Source organism: Acinonyx jubatus, chromosome E1, assembly GCF_027475565.1.
Source record: "Acinonyx jubatus isolate Ajub_Pintada_27869175 chromosome E1, VMU_Ajub_asm_v1.0, whole genome shotgun sequence".
Lineage (NCBI taxonomy): Eukaryota > Metazoa > Chordata > Mammalia > Carnivora > Felidae > Acinonyx > Acinonyx jubatus.
In genome coordinates this window covers 24,409,634-24,423,562 of record NC_069397.1, presented here as the reverse complement: position 1 = coordinate 24,423,562, position 13,929 = coordinate 24,409,634, and the positions used below count along the sequence as shown (strand labels likewise).

Below are 13,929 nucleotides of genomic sequence, written 5' to 3'. Positions count from 1 at the left end.
GGAAGCATGGGGCAATAGGCATCTGGAAGTTGTCCCTGGACAAAGGCTAGTTGCCTTTGGGGACCTCTGCTGATATGCACCTTGTTTTTGTGGAGGAGACACTCCTGCCCATCCGGTCGCCGGCTTCAGCATCTCGCTCTCCACGCTCTTTCCTGCCACTTGGCGGTATTCCAGGTGCGCGCCAGTGCCTGAGTTTACCCTTCCCCGTGCCGCGAGACAGCCTAGTCTCCAGCCAAGAATGGGGTGGAGTTTACTCCAATTCCGCTGGAGCGCAGCTACTCCAGGGCTAGTGTGGGCCTGGAGCGCCCTCTGGCGGTGCTGGGTGCCGGGCCTGGACCTCCACGCACAGCGCCAGACTTTGGGTTTGGTTCCCGGAATGCGCTGGACAGAGCCTGCCAGGCGGTGGAACTCTGAAAACCATTCTGCCTTGATTATTACCTCACCTCTCTCCAGGTCGGGCACGGGGAGGCGCGACACAGCCTTAGACAGCTGCTAGGATGGGCGTGGTGGGGGTCCAGGGAAAACCAGGGTGCTGCTAAGCTTAGCTTTATCAGTGTGGACATGTAGTTGCTGGGCTTGGAGTCATACGTGTCGTTTTTCTCTGAACTAGCCATTGCCAAGAGGCTTGCATATTGGGTTTGCTTGACCTCTTGGTGTTCCCCAACCTCATCACCTGAGTCACTTCCTTTCCTGGACATTGGAGCAGGAGGGGTGCGGCTGTCTGGGAGAGCTGGGGATCTCCCAGAGTAGAAGACTGTCTTTACTGGGCAGAATGTGCATGGGAGGAATTCCAGAAACTCTCTTTTTGCTGATGTCATCACCTTTGGACCCGGAGGTAGAGGAATCAGCGTGGCTTGGATATGGGTGAGGAGGGGTTGAGTGCTGAAAATTGTGGAGACTCTTTATGGCCTCAGCATCCAAACACAACTCACAGGAAAAATATGGAGTGGGCAGTGGTGATGTCCACACACAGCAAGTTCCTACAGGGTGCCAGACAGGGCACAGGATCCAAGTGTGACCGGGACAAATCACTAATCTCTGGCCTTCTCAGGTACTTGTGGACCTTCTGGAATGGTTTTGGGATGGTCACAACTGTGGAAGAATACAGGGAATGCTTCTGATTATTGGGTCAGTGTAGACATGTCTTGGATTTCAGGCTGGTCCTGGTCTACACAGGGGCAGCTGCATGCCAAGGCAGGTAGATAGCCATGCCACTTCAGCACTATGGACTGGACAGCGTCCCAGGGACAGTTTAGCAAAGCCAAGAGAGGGTTGGATAGTTGTTCTGCCCACCCAAGTGTGGCCCTTTGAGGCTGATGGCAGAACACTTTTGGAGGGGCCTGAGCTTTGTTCAGGACCCTAACCTTGAGGGACTTGGGGCCTGACACCTGCATTTATAGGGTTCAGACCCAAGATCCAGAAATTACAGACTCGGGTATCACATAAATAGCCCTTTGTAGTGCTTCAAATTACAAACATTTTTATACATGGTCTTCTCTCTGCTTCTCAACAGCTCAGGAAAGTAGGCCTGAAAATCCACACTAATAGGTGAGAATCCTCAGAGAGGGTAAAAGTCACATATCCAGGGAGGGGTTTGAACCAAGACTCAAACAGCTGCTTTGGTCATAACAGATTTATCCACAAAGACAATGACAGTCATGTGGGGCCCTATAGTAGTGGGATTCTGTGGACTTATGGGCCAACACAGGGAGGAGGCACTTAGGAGTGAGAATGACTTATGGCCCTAGGTGGGCACAATGTGGGGTGGGAGCCCTGGTTAGGCTGGGAAGTACTGAGGGCTTCAAGGAGACATAGGCTGTCAATAAAACATGATCGTCTATTCCCAAAGCCTGAGGTGCCACTCAAGGCCCATCACAGTTTACCTATCCAGACTTATTAGGCCAGGTCCCCATCTTTGGGCCAGACCTTACTCATCTGTTCCCTGACCAAGATATCCCACGCAGGGCTGTGACTTGGGTGAGTCAAGTGAAGAGTGTATGTTGTGAAATTTGAAGAGGCACTCTCAGGGCTGTGCAAGTGCAGGCTAGCACCGGCAGGACCCTAAGACAGAGTCTCTTCTCTTTCACCTCTCTCTCCTGCCTTAGGTCTAAGCTTTGAACTCCCAGAGGGAAGAGGCTGTGGCTGCTACTGCCTGGGTGTCCCCAACCCAGCCTCTGGGCAGTGCAGTGCTGTCACTTGGAGCTCAATAAACATTTGGCAGTTGTCAAGTCTCATCTTTCTTCCCTGAGAGAAAAAGGGCCTATGCTGGGAAAAGCACATGTACGCCACTCGATCTAACCGATGGATCTAATTGGCCAGGGTCTGGACTTCTCATTTGCTAGACATAAGCAAATAAGATGTGGGGGGCCGGGGTGGGGGTGAGAACCCAGTGCCCTTGCAAGATTCGGAAAGTCCAAGCCAGAAGGTAAAGGACATTTAGTCCCATGTATTCTTTTTACATGTGGGGCAACAGAATTGGAGAGTAACAGTGACTTGCCTTTAGGGACAGGACAGGGATACATAACAAGTTCTCCAACGACAACTGTGACTTAATCCTGGAAGCCAAAGCTGCTACAGGATGCGCATCGAGTATATCGACTGTCTACTTATCAGGACTGGAGCAATGAGCAGGATCGATCCATTGCTTTTGACTGCCAGCAAGTGCTGCTCGCCGATTGGTCCGGGTTAAGGAAACAGGAAAAAAAAAAAAAAAAAGGGCGTGCACGTGGTACCCTCAGTCAGAGACTGGCCCTTGCGGGTGACAGTGAGGCCGGGGAGCGACCATGGCGTCGCTGAATAGTAGCGCTGTCGTCTGCGTGATTTGCTTGGAGAAACCCAAATACCGCTGCCCCGCCTGCCGCGTGCCCTAGTGAGGGTGGGGGTCGTGGGGGAGGAGGCCGGGTGGGGCCTGCGGGGCGGCTCGGGGACCCGGCGGGGGCTGCGGGAGGGTCCGCGCGGCTTTCCGGGCTGACGCGGTCGTGGTCTCTGTTGTTGCAGCTGCTCCGTGGGATGTTTCCGGAAGCACAAAGGTAAGACCCCGGCGCCCCGCCTGAGCCCCCGGCACTCCCCTAGTGCGGGCAACCCCCGTCAAGCCCTGCCTCGCCCCAGGGGGAACCTCTACCTGTGAATGCTTGCTCGGGTTTCGAACAGTGAAAACTTCTGCCCTGCCTTTTCTTTTATAGACGTTTCTCTTTCCTTCCTTCCTCCCTTCCTTCCTTCCTTCCTTCCTATTATTTTAAATAATGGGCTACTTTGGTCTGACAGAGTCGACCCTAGTAGTTTCTTCATCTTAGAATTCTGACGCAGAAGCTGCTCTTGCTGAGGTTAACGAGAACGTTTTCTTTCCTTCAAAAATGTTTTGTTAGAAACAACGAGGTAGATCTGTTTACAATAAGGAGCGATTAGTCTACATTTTAACTCCAATTCGGGGTCTCTTCTCAGTCCTCAGGGACCCTTTGCCGCGACCGCATGCTGGGTTGACTCTTTTGTTAAAGTTCCTCATTGGTTTTTTGCGTCTCGTGTCCCCCCCCCCCCCCCTTCCAGACTCTGATTCAGAGGTCCATTTCAAGCTGCGTCCCTCCCCCTGCTGTTTTTTTTTACCCTAATGACCGTGGAGCATTTTCAAAGAAAACTTTTTGGTTCAAGATGGGAAAGAAGGAGAACCGCTTTGCTGGAAATAGGGTTGTGGAGCCGGGTTGGGTAGGCTTTGCTCTGGCTGTGCAGCCCTGGGTGGCCCAAGAATCCCTAAGGCAATCTGTGGCAATCTGGAGCTCTCAACTGTGTGGCCGGGCTGCCGCCAAGGTCTTTCCTGAAATGCACATTTGAGTAATTAACTCCCTTGTTGAACACTCCAGCCTCTCTAGGAGAGGAAGCCAGTGATTCTTAACTTGGGTATTGCTCTCCCTAGGGAGATGCACTGTTACCCTGTTTCTGTTTTACAGTAGCTGAGGAGGGTTGGGGGGCAATTCTGGCAATTGGTATTGACTCAGATAAACAGCCTGTGGTGTGTGAGACTCACACCATTAAAGACCTTTGGGTCTTGAACACCACAGTGCCCTTGATGAGAGCCACTGGTCTTGGGAAGAAAGGCCAACCTCCCTTTGTGGTATTCTTTTGCTCTTCCTCCACTTGTGTGGGCCCCAGCCTCCTGCCAGGCCTGCCCTGTCAATCAACTGGTAGTTGCTCATCACCATGTGGTTGCTCCTGACCCTGTTCTTTCAGGGGTCTGGTCCAGCCATAGACCTTTCCCTCTGCCAGGAATGCTCTTCCCACCTGAAAGTGCCTCCTCTTTGTCTCCCGGCCCTCTCAGGTGATGTAAATCAGACTTTTCTCCATCTCTCCAACTGCCATCTCTAAGACTCAGCCCCTTGATGGGGGCCTGATGACTTTATCTGTGTAATTGGCACGTGGCACATGCAAATTTAGTGTCTGAAACTGCTGAGAAAATAGTTTGGTAATTGAAGTCAGTGTGCCACTTGATCTTGGTGAAAGCCCTGTGAGGTTCTGCAGAGTAAGTTGGATGGGGACAGACCCTCAGGATACACAAGGCCTGTTTCCTCCACCCTCTGCCAAGCCCAGGGTTGCTTGTTTTCTGGATACTGCCCTGTGATTTGATCCCTCATTTCCTTTGCATCCATCATCCCTACCCACATCCCTTACCCTGAACATAGTTTCCCACCTAGATGCTGGCTTGGTGGAGAGGTGCAGCCTTGTTGCTAAAGTAGAAGTGATGTGTGCCTGATTTGTGTCTCTTTCAGAGGAGTGCAACCCTGAAACTCGTCCTATTGAGAGAAAAAGATCAGCTGTTACTGCAAAAACTATAAAGCCTGCAGAAGACAAAGGTGGGTTGGTTGATTTCAAACCAGCCAACCTGGGAAAAGGTTTCAAATAAAAGAAGCTGAAAGGAAAGAGATGTGGGTTGGGGCAGGGAGTCAGGAACGATGGCTTCATTAAGGAGCAGCACCTTCCTTAGCCTGGAGCACCAGGAGTGGGGCACCTGTTATGTATTATAGAGCAGCCTGAAGGTATTGTTAAGGGCAAGAAACAAGGAGGACAGAGGCAGAGGGGATAAAGCCTGTAGCTGTGGTTTGGGGATGAGGGGGGGGACCCTGCTGGTAGGATCCTTTTCCAGTCATGGCTTCAGGTTTCCCTCCATGGGCCTGGCTGGAGCTGTCAGTTCACCTGAGCTAGGCTTGGGTGGGCGACTGCCTTTGGCCTAGGTCACCTTCCTGCTGCTGGGGGCTCCTTGGGATTTATTGGGAGAGTGGGCTGTCTCATCCATTTATCCACACTTCAGTATCTCCTGGGTTTCATGTACCATGCCAGTTTCTGAAAGCAGCCCCTCCTGCTGCCTGAACATTCACAGCATGGGGATAGCCTATTTCTGCCTTTTGAGAAACTTCCTTGTTGGGTTCAGGCAGTGCCAGAAATTTCTGGCCATGCTAAAAGCACAGGGCATTCATGTTAGCAGGTTTTTAAAAAAATTTTTTTTAACGTTTTTTATTTATTTTTGAGACAGGGAGAGACAGAGCATGAACAGGGGAGGGGCAGAGAGAGGGAGACACAGAATCTGAAACAGGCTCCAGGCTCTGAGCTGTCAGCACAGAGCCCGACACGGGGCTCAAACTCACAGACTGAGAGATCATGACCTGAGCTGAAGTTGGCCGCTTAACCGACTCAGCCACCCAGGTGCCCCTGTGTTAGCAGGTTTTTATAGAACACCTAGTTTTTTGGGTCCTGACAGGGCTGGAGCCATAGTGAGGGGAGCGGGGGTGATAGGAATTGGAAAATCAGGCTCCTGTCCAGAAGACCACAGAGACACATATAATAAACAAGTATGTGAATACTAGGGTGTGCTTGTTAAAGTCACCAATTCTTTGCTTTTGCTTTCATTCCCTTTCCAAAAAGAGGAATGTTGGTACAGTTATAAGTTCCAGAAAAGTCATTTTTATTTTGTCTATACCTATTTTGTCCTGCTATTGTCACTTGTGTGCACATTTTTAATCTATTGCAGTAGTTTTTAAAATCTGGCATCTAGGTTTTGTTTCTAGTCCTAATTAGTTGATTGTGTTCTGTATTCCTCAGATGATGATGACTCTATAGCTGATTTTCTCAATAGTGATGAGGAAGAGGACAGAGTTTCTTTGCAGAATTTAAAGAATTTAGGTAAGTCTTTGCTGTGTTTACTTCTTTGTCAATTACTGATAACATTTAATCCAAAGAATAACGTGAGTTTTTGGTTATTAATAAATACAGTTGACCCTTGAACTGTGCTGGGGTTCGGCTTCACTCCCCAACTACCATGCAATGAAAATTTGTGTATAACTTTTGACTCCCCCAGAACTTAACTAATATTCTAGTGTTGACCAGAAGCCTTACCAATATAACATAGTCGATTAACATATTTTGTATGTTATATGTATTATATGCTGTCTTCTTACAATAAATGAGAGAAAAGGAAATGTTAAGAAAATCATAAGGAAGAGAAACACAGCACTGTATTTATGGGGGAAAAAATCCTTGTATATGTGGGCCTGTGCAGTTCAAGCCTGTTGTTCAGGGTCAGCTGCACTTGAGTATGGTGTGCAGAGCCCTTATGTTGCATGATTCTGTGAACACTCAGGGCTTCATTCAACACCTCCCAGCCTGCCTACAACTCTCTTGCCCTGGAATCCTACTGTTTTTGTGGGTTGACAAAATTCTCCCTCAAGGCTTGGTTCAGGTTACCTTTCCTCAGCTAAACTTCTCTTGACTTTTTGTTGTTCTCAGAAGTAAGCCCTTTTTGCCTTCCCATCAGGCCTTGTAATACACCACTCATATTTTATAGTAATTTCTCTCTCCCACACCAATTTGTAGGGCAGGGGCCTACATTTATTCCCATGTACCCAGGGCACAGTGTATGGTCTAGCCATTAATGCAGACTGGGCAATCCCAGGATCTGATTTTTCAGAGGGATGCAGGTGTTAACAATGCCCAGCATTTGTGTAGGACTGTGCAGTCAGTCCTTATAGCAGTTCTGTTCTGTGTGTGATTAGTAGGCCAGTGTAGTTTCTAAAGATGGAAATTTTCATTGTTTCCATCTCAATGTAGGCTGACTGCTTGGTACCCATTCCCATGGTAGTGATTAGTTACACTGAGGGTGAAGCTGAGATATGAGGGTAGGTGTGAAAAGTTTTTTAAACTGCAAAGTACCATGCAGATGTGTGTGTCCGTTCATTGCTACAGATCCTGCTTTGCAAGGATCAAGTGTTTGCTTAAACAGCATTCAGAGTATGTAGTGTAACTGTCCTCACCCAGTGAGAACCTTCAGGCCTATGAAGAACAAAAACATGCCAACAGCTTAGTGCTATTATTTTTTGTATTTGTCCTGGTAAAATATTTTTTCCTAATTGAAATGGCATAAAGTTAAATTATTTACAGAGATACCAAGAACAAGAATCTGTGATAGCATTTAACTTGGAAATCCTTTGATATGCTGATCTCACCTTGTTTATGTGAAGCATTGGTTCAGTTCTTGGTTTTAAAGGTTAAGGGGGATGCAGCACTCTTGATATTTGTTGCATTAGAAACATTTAGCTTTTAGCTATCTCCATCTGTTCCCACTTGAACTCACATTGGCTTTCTTGTTCATTTTTAAGGGGAGTCTGCAGCATTAAGAAGCCTACTGCTCAATCCACACCTTAGACAGTTGATGGTCAGCCTCGATCAGGGGGATAACAAGGAAAAACTCATGAGGGCCTGCATGCAAGAACCCTTGTTTGTAGAGTTTGCTGACTGCTGTTTACGGATTGTGGAACCATCCCAGGATGAGGATTCTTAAGATGGATTATTGTGCTGCTTGCTCAGTCGTGTGCGTGGCTCTCAGAACTTGCCTGCTCCTCCTCCCAGGAGAACAGCTAGTGTGGGGTCCTGAGCAAGGGTGGTGACTTCCAGGGCATAGGCCACCTGATGTAGGGTAGGCCGCATAAGTCTTTATGTCAAAAACTGTGGCATGGATTTCGGGCAAGATGGGGGACACTCAAGGTGGCAAGCCCTTTATGGAGAGAGAACTTGACATTCAGATAGTTGTCTTTAAATGTTTTGATTTTGGTACAGGTTAGACATTACAAATGATATCTTTTGTCAAGTTTTATACCCATTTGAATTAAAACTTCCTCAGTGTTGCTAAATAAAATCAAGATGTGATTCTCCTGATAAATTGCATTGTTCATCCTTAGTTCATAATTGCTTGAAATTACGTTAAATAAATCAACATATTAAATAGTAAGGTTTTCTTTTTTTTTTAATTTTTTTTTTTTTATGTTTATTCATTTTTGAAAGAGAGCACAAGCAGGGGTGGGGCGGTGAGAAAGAGAGACACAGAATCTGAAGTAGGCTCCAGGCTCTGAGCTGTCAGCACCAGGGCCCAATGTGGGGCTCAAACTCATGAACCATGAGATCGTGACCTGAGCCGAAGTCAGATTCTCAACTGACTGAGCTACCCAGGCACCTGAGGGTTTTGTTCTTTTTAAAGGAACTAAATGCAGATATCCCAGTTGAAATTTTAGGGTTAATTTCAAGCTGACTTGACCTGTTCTGTTTGTGGGGAATTGAAGATGCCCAAAGGTAGTAAATGTGGGAAGTTCTCTGTGGCCCTGAGGTTTCTTAGTCACGGTTTGGTAACCAACCCGTGACATCTGTCAGGGCTTGAGATGTAGATGGGAGCCCCACGCCACTGGTGGCTGCAGCAGCCCTGGATTGCGGGCGGGAGCTGTTGCTTGCTCATGTGTACTTAGAGCTGCTGTGGGAGTAGTTTGGCAGCTTGGTGTCATTCAAATGTCTTTGGCAAGGCAGCTGGCAGGAAAAGGCCTTTTGGACACAGAGCACCAAAGGACTGCCCAGCCAGGTGAGACTAGAAGGTGAGAAGAACTCACACGTGGCCCAAGCTGTGTCTTTCCAGCATAACCTGATTAAAGCCAGTAACACTATAGGGTGAAGGTTCAGGGCAGATGTCAGTATAAGACAATGGACACTTTCTGCAGTGTAACTTGATGGAGCCCTAGAGAGAGAGATATAGCTTATCTCTGGCTTCTAGGAATGCCACCTGTATGGGTGCCTAGAGCAAATGCTAGAAATGCAGGTTGTGGACAAGTACTGGTATGGTTCAGTTAACATTCTTTTCTCATTCTGAACTAGTGGCAAAGTCCAGAGTCCAAATATTTAATTTATATTAAAATATGAAATTTCACATCCATTCTTTGTGATGCACAAGGGAGCTCTCCCCTACTAGGAGTATTTATTACCTGTCATAAAACTACTTACAACTGGAAGAACAGTTATACTTCTGTTTACATTCTGGCTAGCCTGCGTGCTGTCATGGGAGATTTTATCCAGATTACGCCCTAGAGAGTAATTCCTCTGGTATGGAAATTCACTGTTTCCTTCCTTTTGCCTTGTCAGTGTCACTTAATCTTTGCTGTGACCCCATGTAGTAGGTTGAGTATTAGCCCACGTTCTATGCTGGTTCTTTTACTCTGACTGCCCATACTATAAAAACAGAACTCTTGGACGACTGACTTACCTGCTTGTTATTTGCTCCACTGGAACAGGAGATAAACCAAGTGATAATTTAAGGAAAATATGCTAAATCCAGTGCTATTTGAGGGAATAAGCTGTCATCAAAACCCAAATCTTTAAAAAGTGGGACAAATTCAATGAAGATTCAGAGGAGATGCCAGAAGACTTGGGCAGTTTTTAAAAAGTGAAAGGGTTCTGGAAAATTCCTAATCATAATGATGGTAACAGCCCAGACCTGCAGCTAGCTGGGAATCTCAGGTTTCTGATTTCCTGAGCAGGGTCAGGATGGCTCTGGTCCCAGCATTAGTCCTGTTCCCACTGTGGACTCCTGGGCTTTGCTCCCTGCCTTCTATAAGATATGAGGGACCCAGAGCCATGGTGGGCAGGACTGCCATCCTGTCACACAGCTTACCTGAGGCAGCGCTTGGATGGATGCAACACCAGCTTGTTCTTGTGCTGTCTGGACTGTGAAGCTACTTGGGCTGGCCATGGGGAGCTGGAGGCAGGCCCAGACCACCAGCTTCCTCTGAAAGCCGCATACACCCACAGCTACATTGGCCAAGTCCAGGCCTAGGGGCCAGAGATGGATTGCTGCCACCAGGAGGCTGGTCTGTGCCTGGGGCAGCAGGAGGGAGCCCATGGGAAGAGGAACTTGACACGTGTTTTTCTTCTACACCATCTAGTTCTTTAGAAGCAAGGAAGGCCATTCTGATCTTAAAAGAAGAATGCCGCTTTGTAGTGTTCAATTTATTAGCTCTCTTAAGGGAAATCAAAACTATGTTTAATAAAACAGCTTAATGAGGTAAACTGAAGGGCACCTGGCTGGTCAACAGCTGGATACCTTCAACTAGATTGGTGCCATGTGGCAGAACTTTATACCCAAAGCAACTGTACTTAGGTCTTACATGTGCTACCTTAAAACTAATAACCTTGATATCTAATTGATAGACCATAAAATTCACCTCTTTGAATAAAGTGTATAATGCTGTGGTTTTTAGTATATTCTCAGAATTGCTTATGCCACCCTTTCTGTGTCCGAACCACCCTGCAGTGTTGCTGGTATTTCATACATGAGGAGCTTGAGGCCATCTAGTGTGTGGTGGCAGGGTCAACCTTCCACCCTAGGGCCACCTGATACCAGACTACTCACTGCCCATCCTGACTGCTGGAGTCAGATACTGACTCTCCATTTCTGCCATGTGCACTTGATGGCTGTGGCACCTGCATGCAGCTTCTGGATGTGTTTCTGAGTTAACCAGGAACAAATGGCTAAAGGTTTTGCCCAGAAACAAGGAAGAAATAAATGAAATTTTGGTTAGAACTGTTAGTAGCCTGGCTCTGCAGCAACACCCAATCTGCTGAAGAAGTTTGGAATAGGTACTTTTTCAGTGAATGGCTACCTCGTGCCACTACATAGAGTAAGGAGGTAAAGTGAATACCTGAAGCAAACCTGGCTCTAAAGAACACCCATCACACTTAGTGAAATATGAACTTAGTTGAAAGATGGGTTTCTCTGCAGTGTTGCTTCACAGAGTTGAATACATGGCAGTTTGGGTTGTGATGACAGCTTATTCCCTCAAATAGCACTGGATTTAGCATTTTTCCTCAAATTATCACTTGGTTTATCTCCTATTCCAGTGGAGCAAATAACAAGCAGGTAAGTCAATGGTCCAAGAGCTCATTACATTTCTAGGCCTAGGTTTTCAAACACTTGTAACCTACTGAAACAAGATGTTAATTGAAAGATGGTCTCTACACAGTGTTGTTTCATAGAGGTTAGTATATGGCATTTTTGTTATCATTCTACGCCTAGGTTTTCAAACTTTCTAACTTAGTGAAATATGAAGTTAGTTGAAAGATGGTTTCTCCACAGTGTTGTTTCACAAAGTTGACTGGCACTTTCATTATACTTCTAGGCCTATATTTTCAAACATTTGAACTTAGTGAAACGATGTTAGTTGAAAGACAGTTTCCACACTGTTGTTTCACAGAGATGACTCTATGTCACTTTCCTTATAGTTCCCCACATAGGTTTTCAGACACTTCTTAGTGAAACAAGATGTTGCTTGAAGATGGTGTTTCCACATGTTGTTTCACAGAATTGAGTATGTGGCACTTTCTTATAGTTCTTCACATGGGTTTTCAAACACTTCTGACTCAGTGAAACAAGATGTTAGTTGAAATACGGTTTTCTTCACAGTGTTGTTTCACAGGGTTCAGTATGTGTCACTTCCAGTGTACTTCTAGGCCTAGGATATCAAACACTTCTAATGTAGTGAAACAAGATGTTATCTGAAAGATGGCTTCTCCAAAGATTTGTTTTACAGATTTGACTATATGGCACTTATACTTCCCCCACCATAGGTTTGCAAACACTTCTCAGTGAAACAAGATGTGAGTTGAAAGATGGTTTCTCCACAGTGTTGTTTCACAGACTTGAGTATATGGCACTTATAATTCCCCACATAGGTTTTCAAACACTTCTTTTTATTTTCTTAATTTTTTAAAACTATACATCCAAGTTAGCACTAATGATTTAAATGAGGAGTAGAATCCAGTGATTCATCCATCCCCTACATACAACACCCAATGTTCATCCCAACAGGTGTCCTCCTTAATGCTCCTTTCCCATTTAGCCCATCCCCCCAGTGACAACACCTCTAGAAACCCTCAGTTTGTTGTCTGTATTTAAGAGTCTTTTATGTTTTGTCTCTGTCCATGTTTTTACATTATTTTTGCTTCCCTTCCTTGTGTTCATCTGTGTTGTATCTTAAATTCCAAAAATGAGTGAAGTCATATGATACTTGTCTTTCTCTGGCTAATTTCGCTTAGCATAATACACTCTAGTTCCATTCATGTTGTTATAAATGGCAAGATTTCATTTTTTTTGATTGCCTAGTAATACTCCATTGTATATATATGCCACATCATCATTATCCATTCATCTGTCGACGGACATTTGGGCTCTTTCCATACTTAGGCTATTGCTGATAGTGCTGCTATAAAAATGGGGGGGGGGGGCATGTGTCCCTTCGAAACAGCACACCTGTATCCCTTGGATAAATACCTAGTAGTGCAATTGCTGGGTTGTAGGGTAGTTCTATTTTTAGTTTTTTGAGGAACCTCCAGACTGTTTTCCAGAGTGGCTGCACCAGGTTGCATTCCCACCAACAATGCAAAAGAGATCCTCTTTCTCTACATCCTTGCCAACATCTGTTGTTGCCTGAGTTGTTAATGTTAGCCATTCTGACAGGTGTGAGGTGGTATCTCATTGTGGTTTTGATTTGTATTTCCCTGATGATGAGTGATCTTGAATATTTTTTCACATGTCTGTGAGCCACAACTTCTTACTCAACACATGTCCAGATGTCTTCTTTGGAAAAGTGTCTATTCATGTCTTCTCATTTCTTCAGTGGATTATTTGTTGAGTTTGGTAAGTTCCTTATAGATTTTGGATGCTAACCCTTTATCTGATATGTCATTCACAAATATCTTTTCCCATTCTGTCAATTGCCTTTTAGTTTTGCTGGTTGTTTCCTTTACCATGCAGAAGCTTTTTATCTTGATGAGGTCCCAATAGTTCATTTTTGCTGTTGTTTCCTTTGCCTCTGGAGACGCGTTGAATAAGAAGTTACTGTGGCTGATGACATGATACTCTATATAGAAAACCCAAAAGATTCCACCAGAAAACTGCTAGAATTGATTCATGACTTCAGCAAAATTGCAGGATATAAAATCAACACACAGAAATCGGTTGCATTCCTATACACCAACAATGAAGCGACAGAAAATCAAGGAATCGATCCCACTTACAGTTGCACAAAAAAACATAAAATACCTAGGAATAAATCTAACCAAAGAGGTGAAAAGTATACACTGAAAACTATAGAAAGCTTATGAAAGAAATTGAAGAAGACACACACACACACACACACACACAAAGGAAAAAGATTCTATGCTCCTGGATAGGAGGAACAAATATTGTTAAAATGTTGATACTACCCAAAGCAATCTACATATTCAATGCAATCCCTATCAAAGTAACACCAGCATTCTTCGCAGAGCTAGAACAAATAATCCTAAAATTTGTATGGAACCAGAAAAGACAGAATAGCCAAAGCGATCTTGAAAAAGAAAACCAAAGCAGGAGGCATCACAATCCCAGGCTTCAAGCTATACTACAAAGCTGTAATCATCAAGACAGTATGGTACTGGCAGAAGAACAGACACTCAGATCAATGGAACAGAATAGAGAACCCAGAAATGGACCCAGAAACGTATGGCCAACCAATCTTTGACATAGCAGGAAAGAATATCCAATGGAATAAAGACAGTCTCGTCAGCAAGTGGTGTTGGGAAAACAGGACAGTGACA

General features: G+C 45.5%; 2 protein-coding genes across 12 annotated transcripts in view; both read left to right on the top strand.

Moving 5' to 3' along the window:
* Window positions 1-2,715: 2,715 nt before the first annotated feature.
* Window positions 2,716-8,266, top strand: ZNHIT3 (zinc finger HIT-type containing 3). Of its 2 annotated transcripts, XM_027034288.2 has the most exons (5): window positions 2,718-2,869; window positions 2,998-3,029; window positions 4,758-4,841; window positions 6,085-6,165; window positions 7,638-8,266. In XM_027034288.2, exons 1-5 carry the CDS (start codon window positions 2,784-2,786, stop codon window positions 7,817-7,819), a joined length of 465 nt encoding a protein of 154 aa, XP_026890089.1. In that variant the 5' UTR covers window positions 2,718-2,783; the 3' UTR covers window positions 7,820-8,266. The 2 variants fall into 2 exon arrangements, with proteins under 2 accessions (XP_053068149.1, XP_026890089.1); XM_053212174.1 differs by lacking the exon at window positions 4,758-4,841 and having other exon boundaries at window positions 2,716-2,869.
* The window catches only part of PIGW (phosphatidylinositol glycan anchor biosynthesis class W), a 367,667-nt gene continuing 356,479 nt past the window's right edge, over window positions 2,742-13,929 (top strand). For 9 of the 10 annotated variants that reach the window (XM_053212171.1, XM_053212168.1, XM_053212160.1 and 6 more), the window contains exon 1: window positions 2,742-2,869. The gene's annotated coding sequence lies outside the window, so the exon portion shown is untranslated. Of the gene's footprint in view, window positions 2,870-4,872; window positions 5,025-13,929 lie in introns of those variants that run through there. The other variant, XM_053212167.1, reaches the window with a different exon arrangement.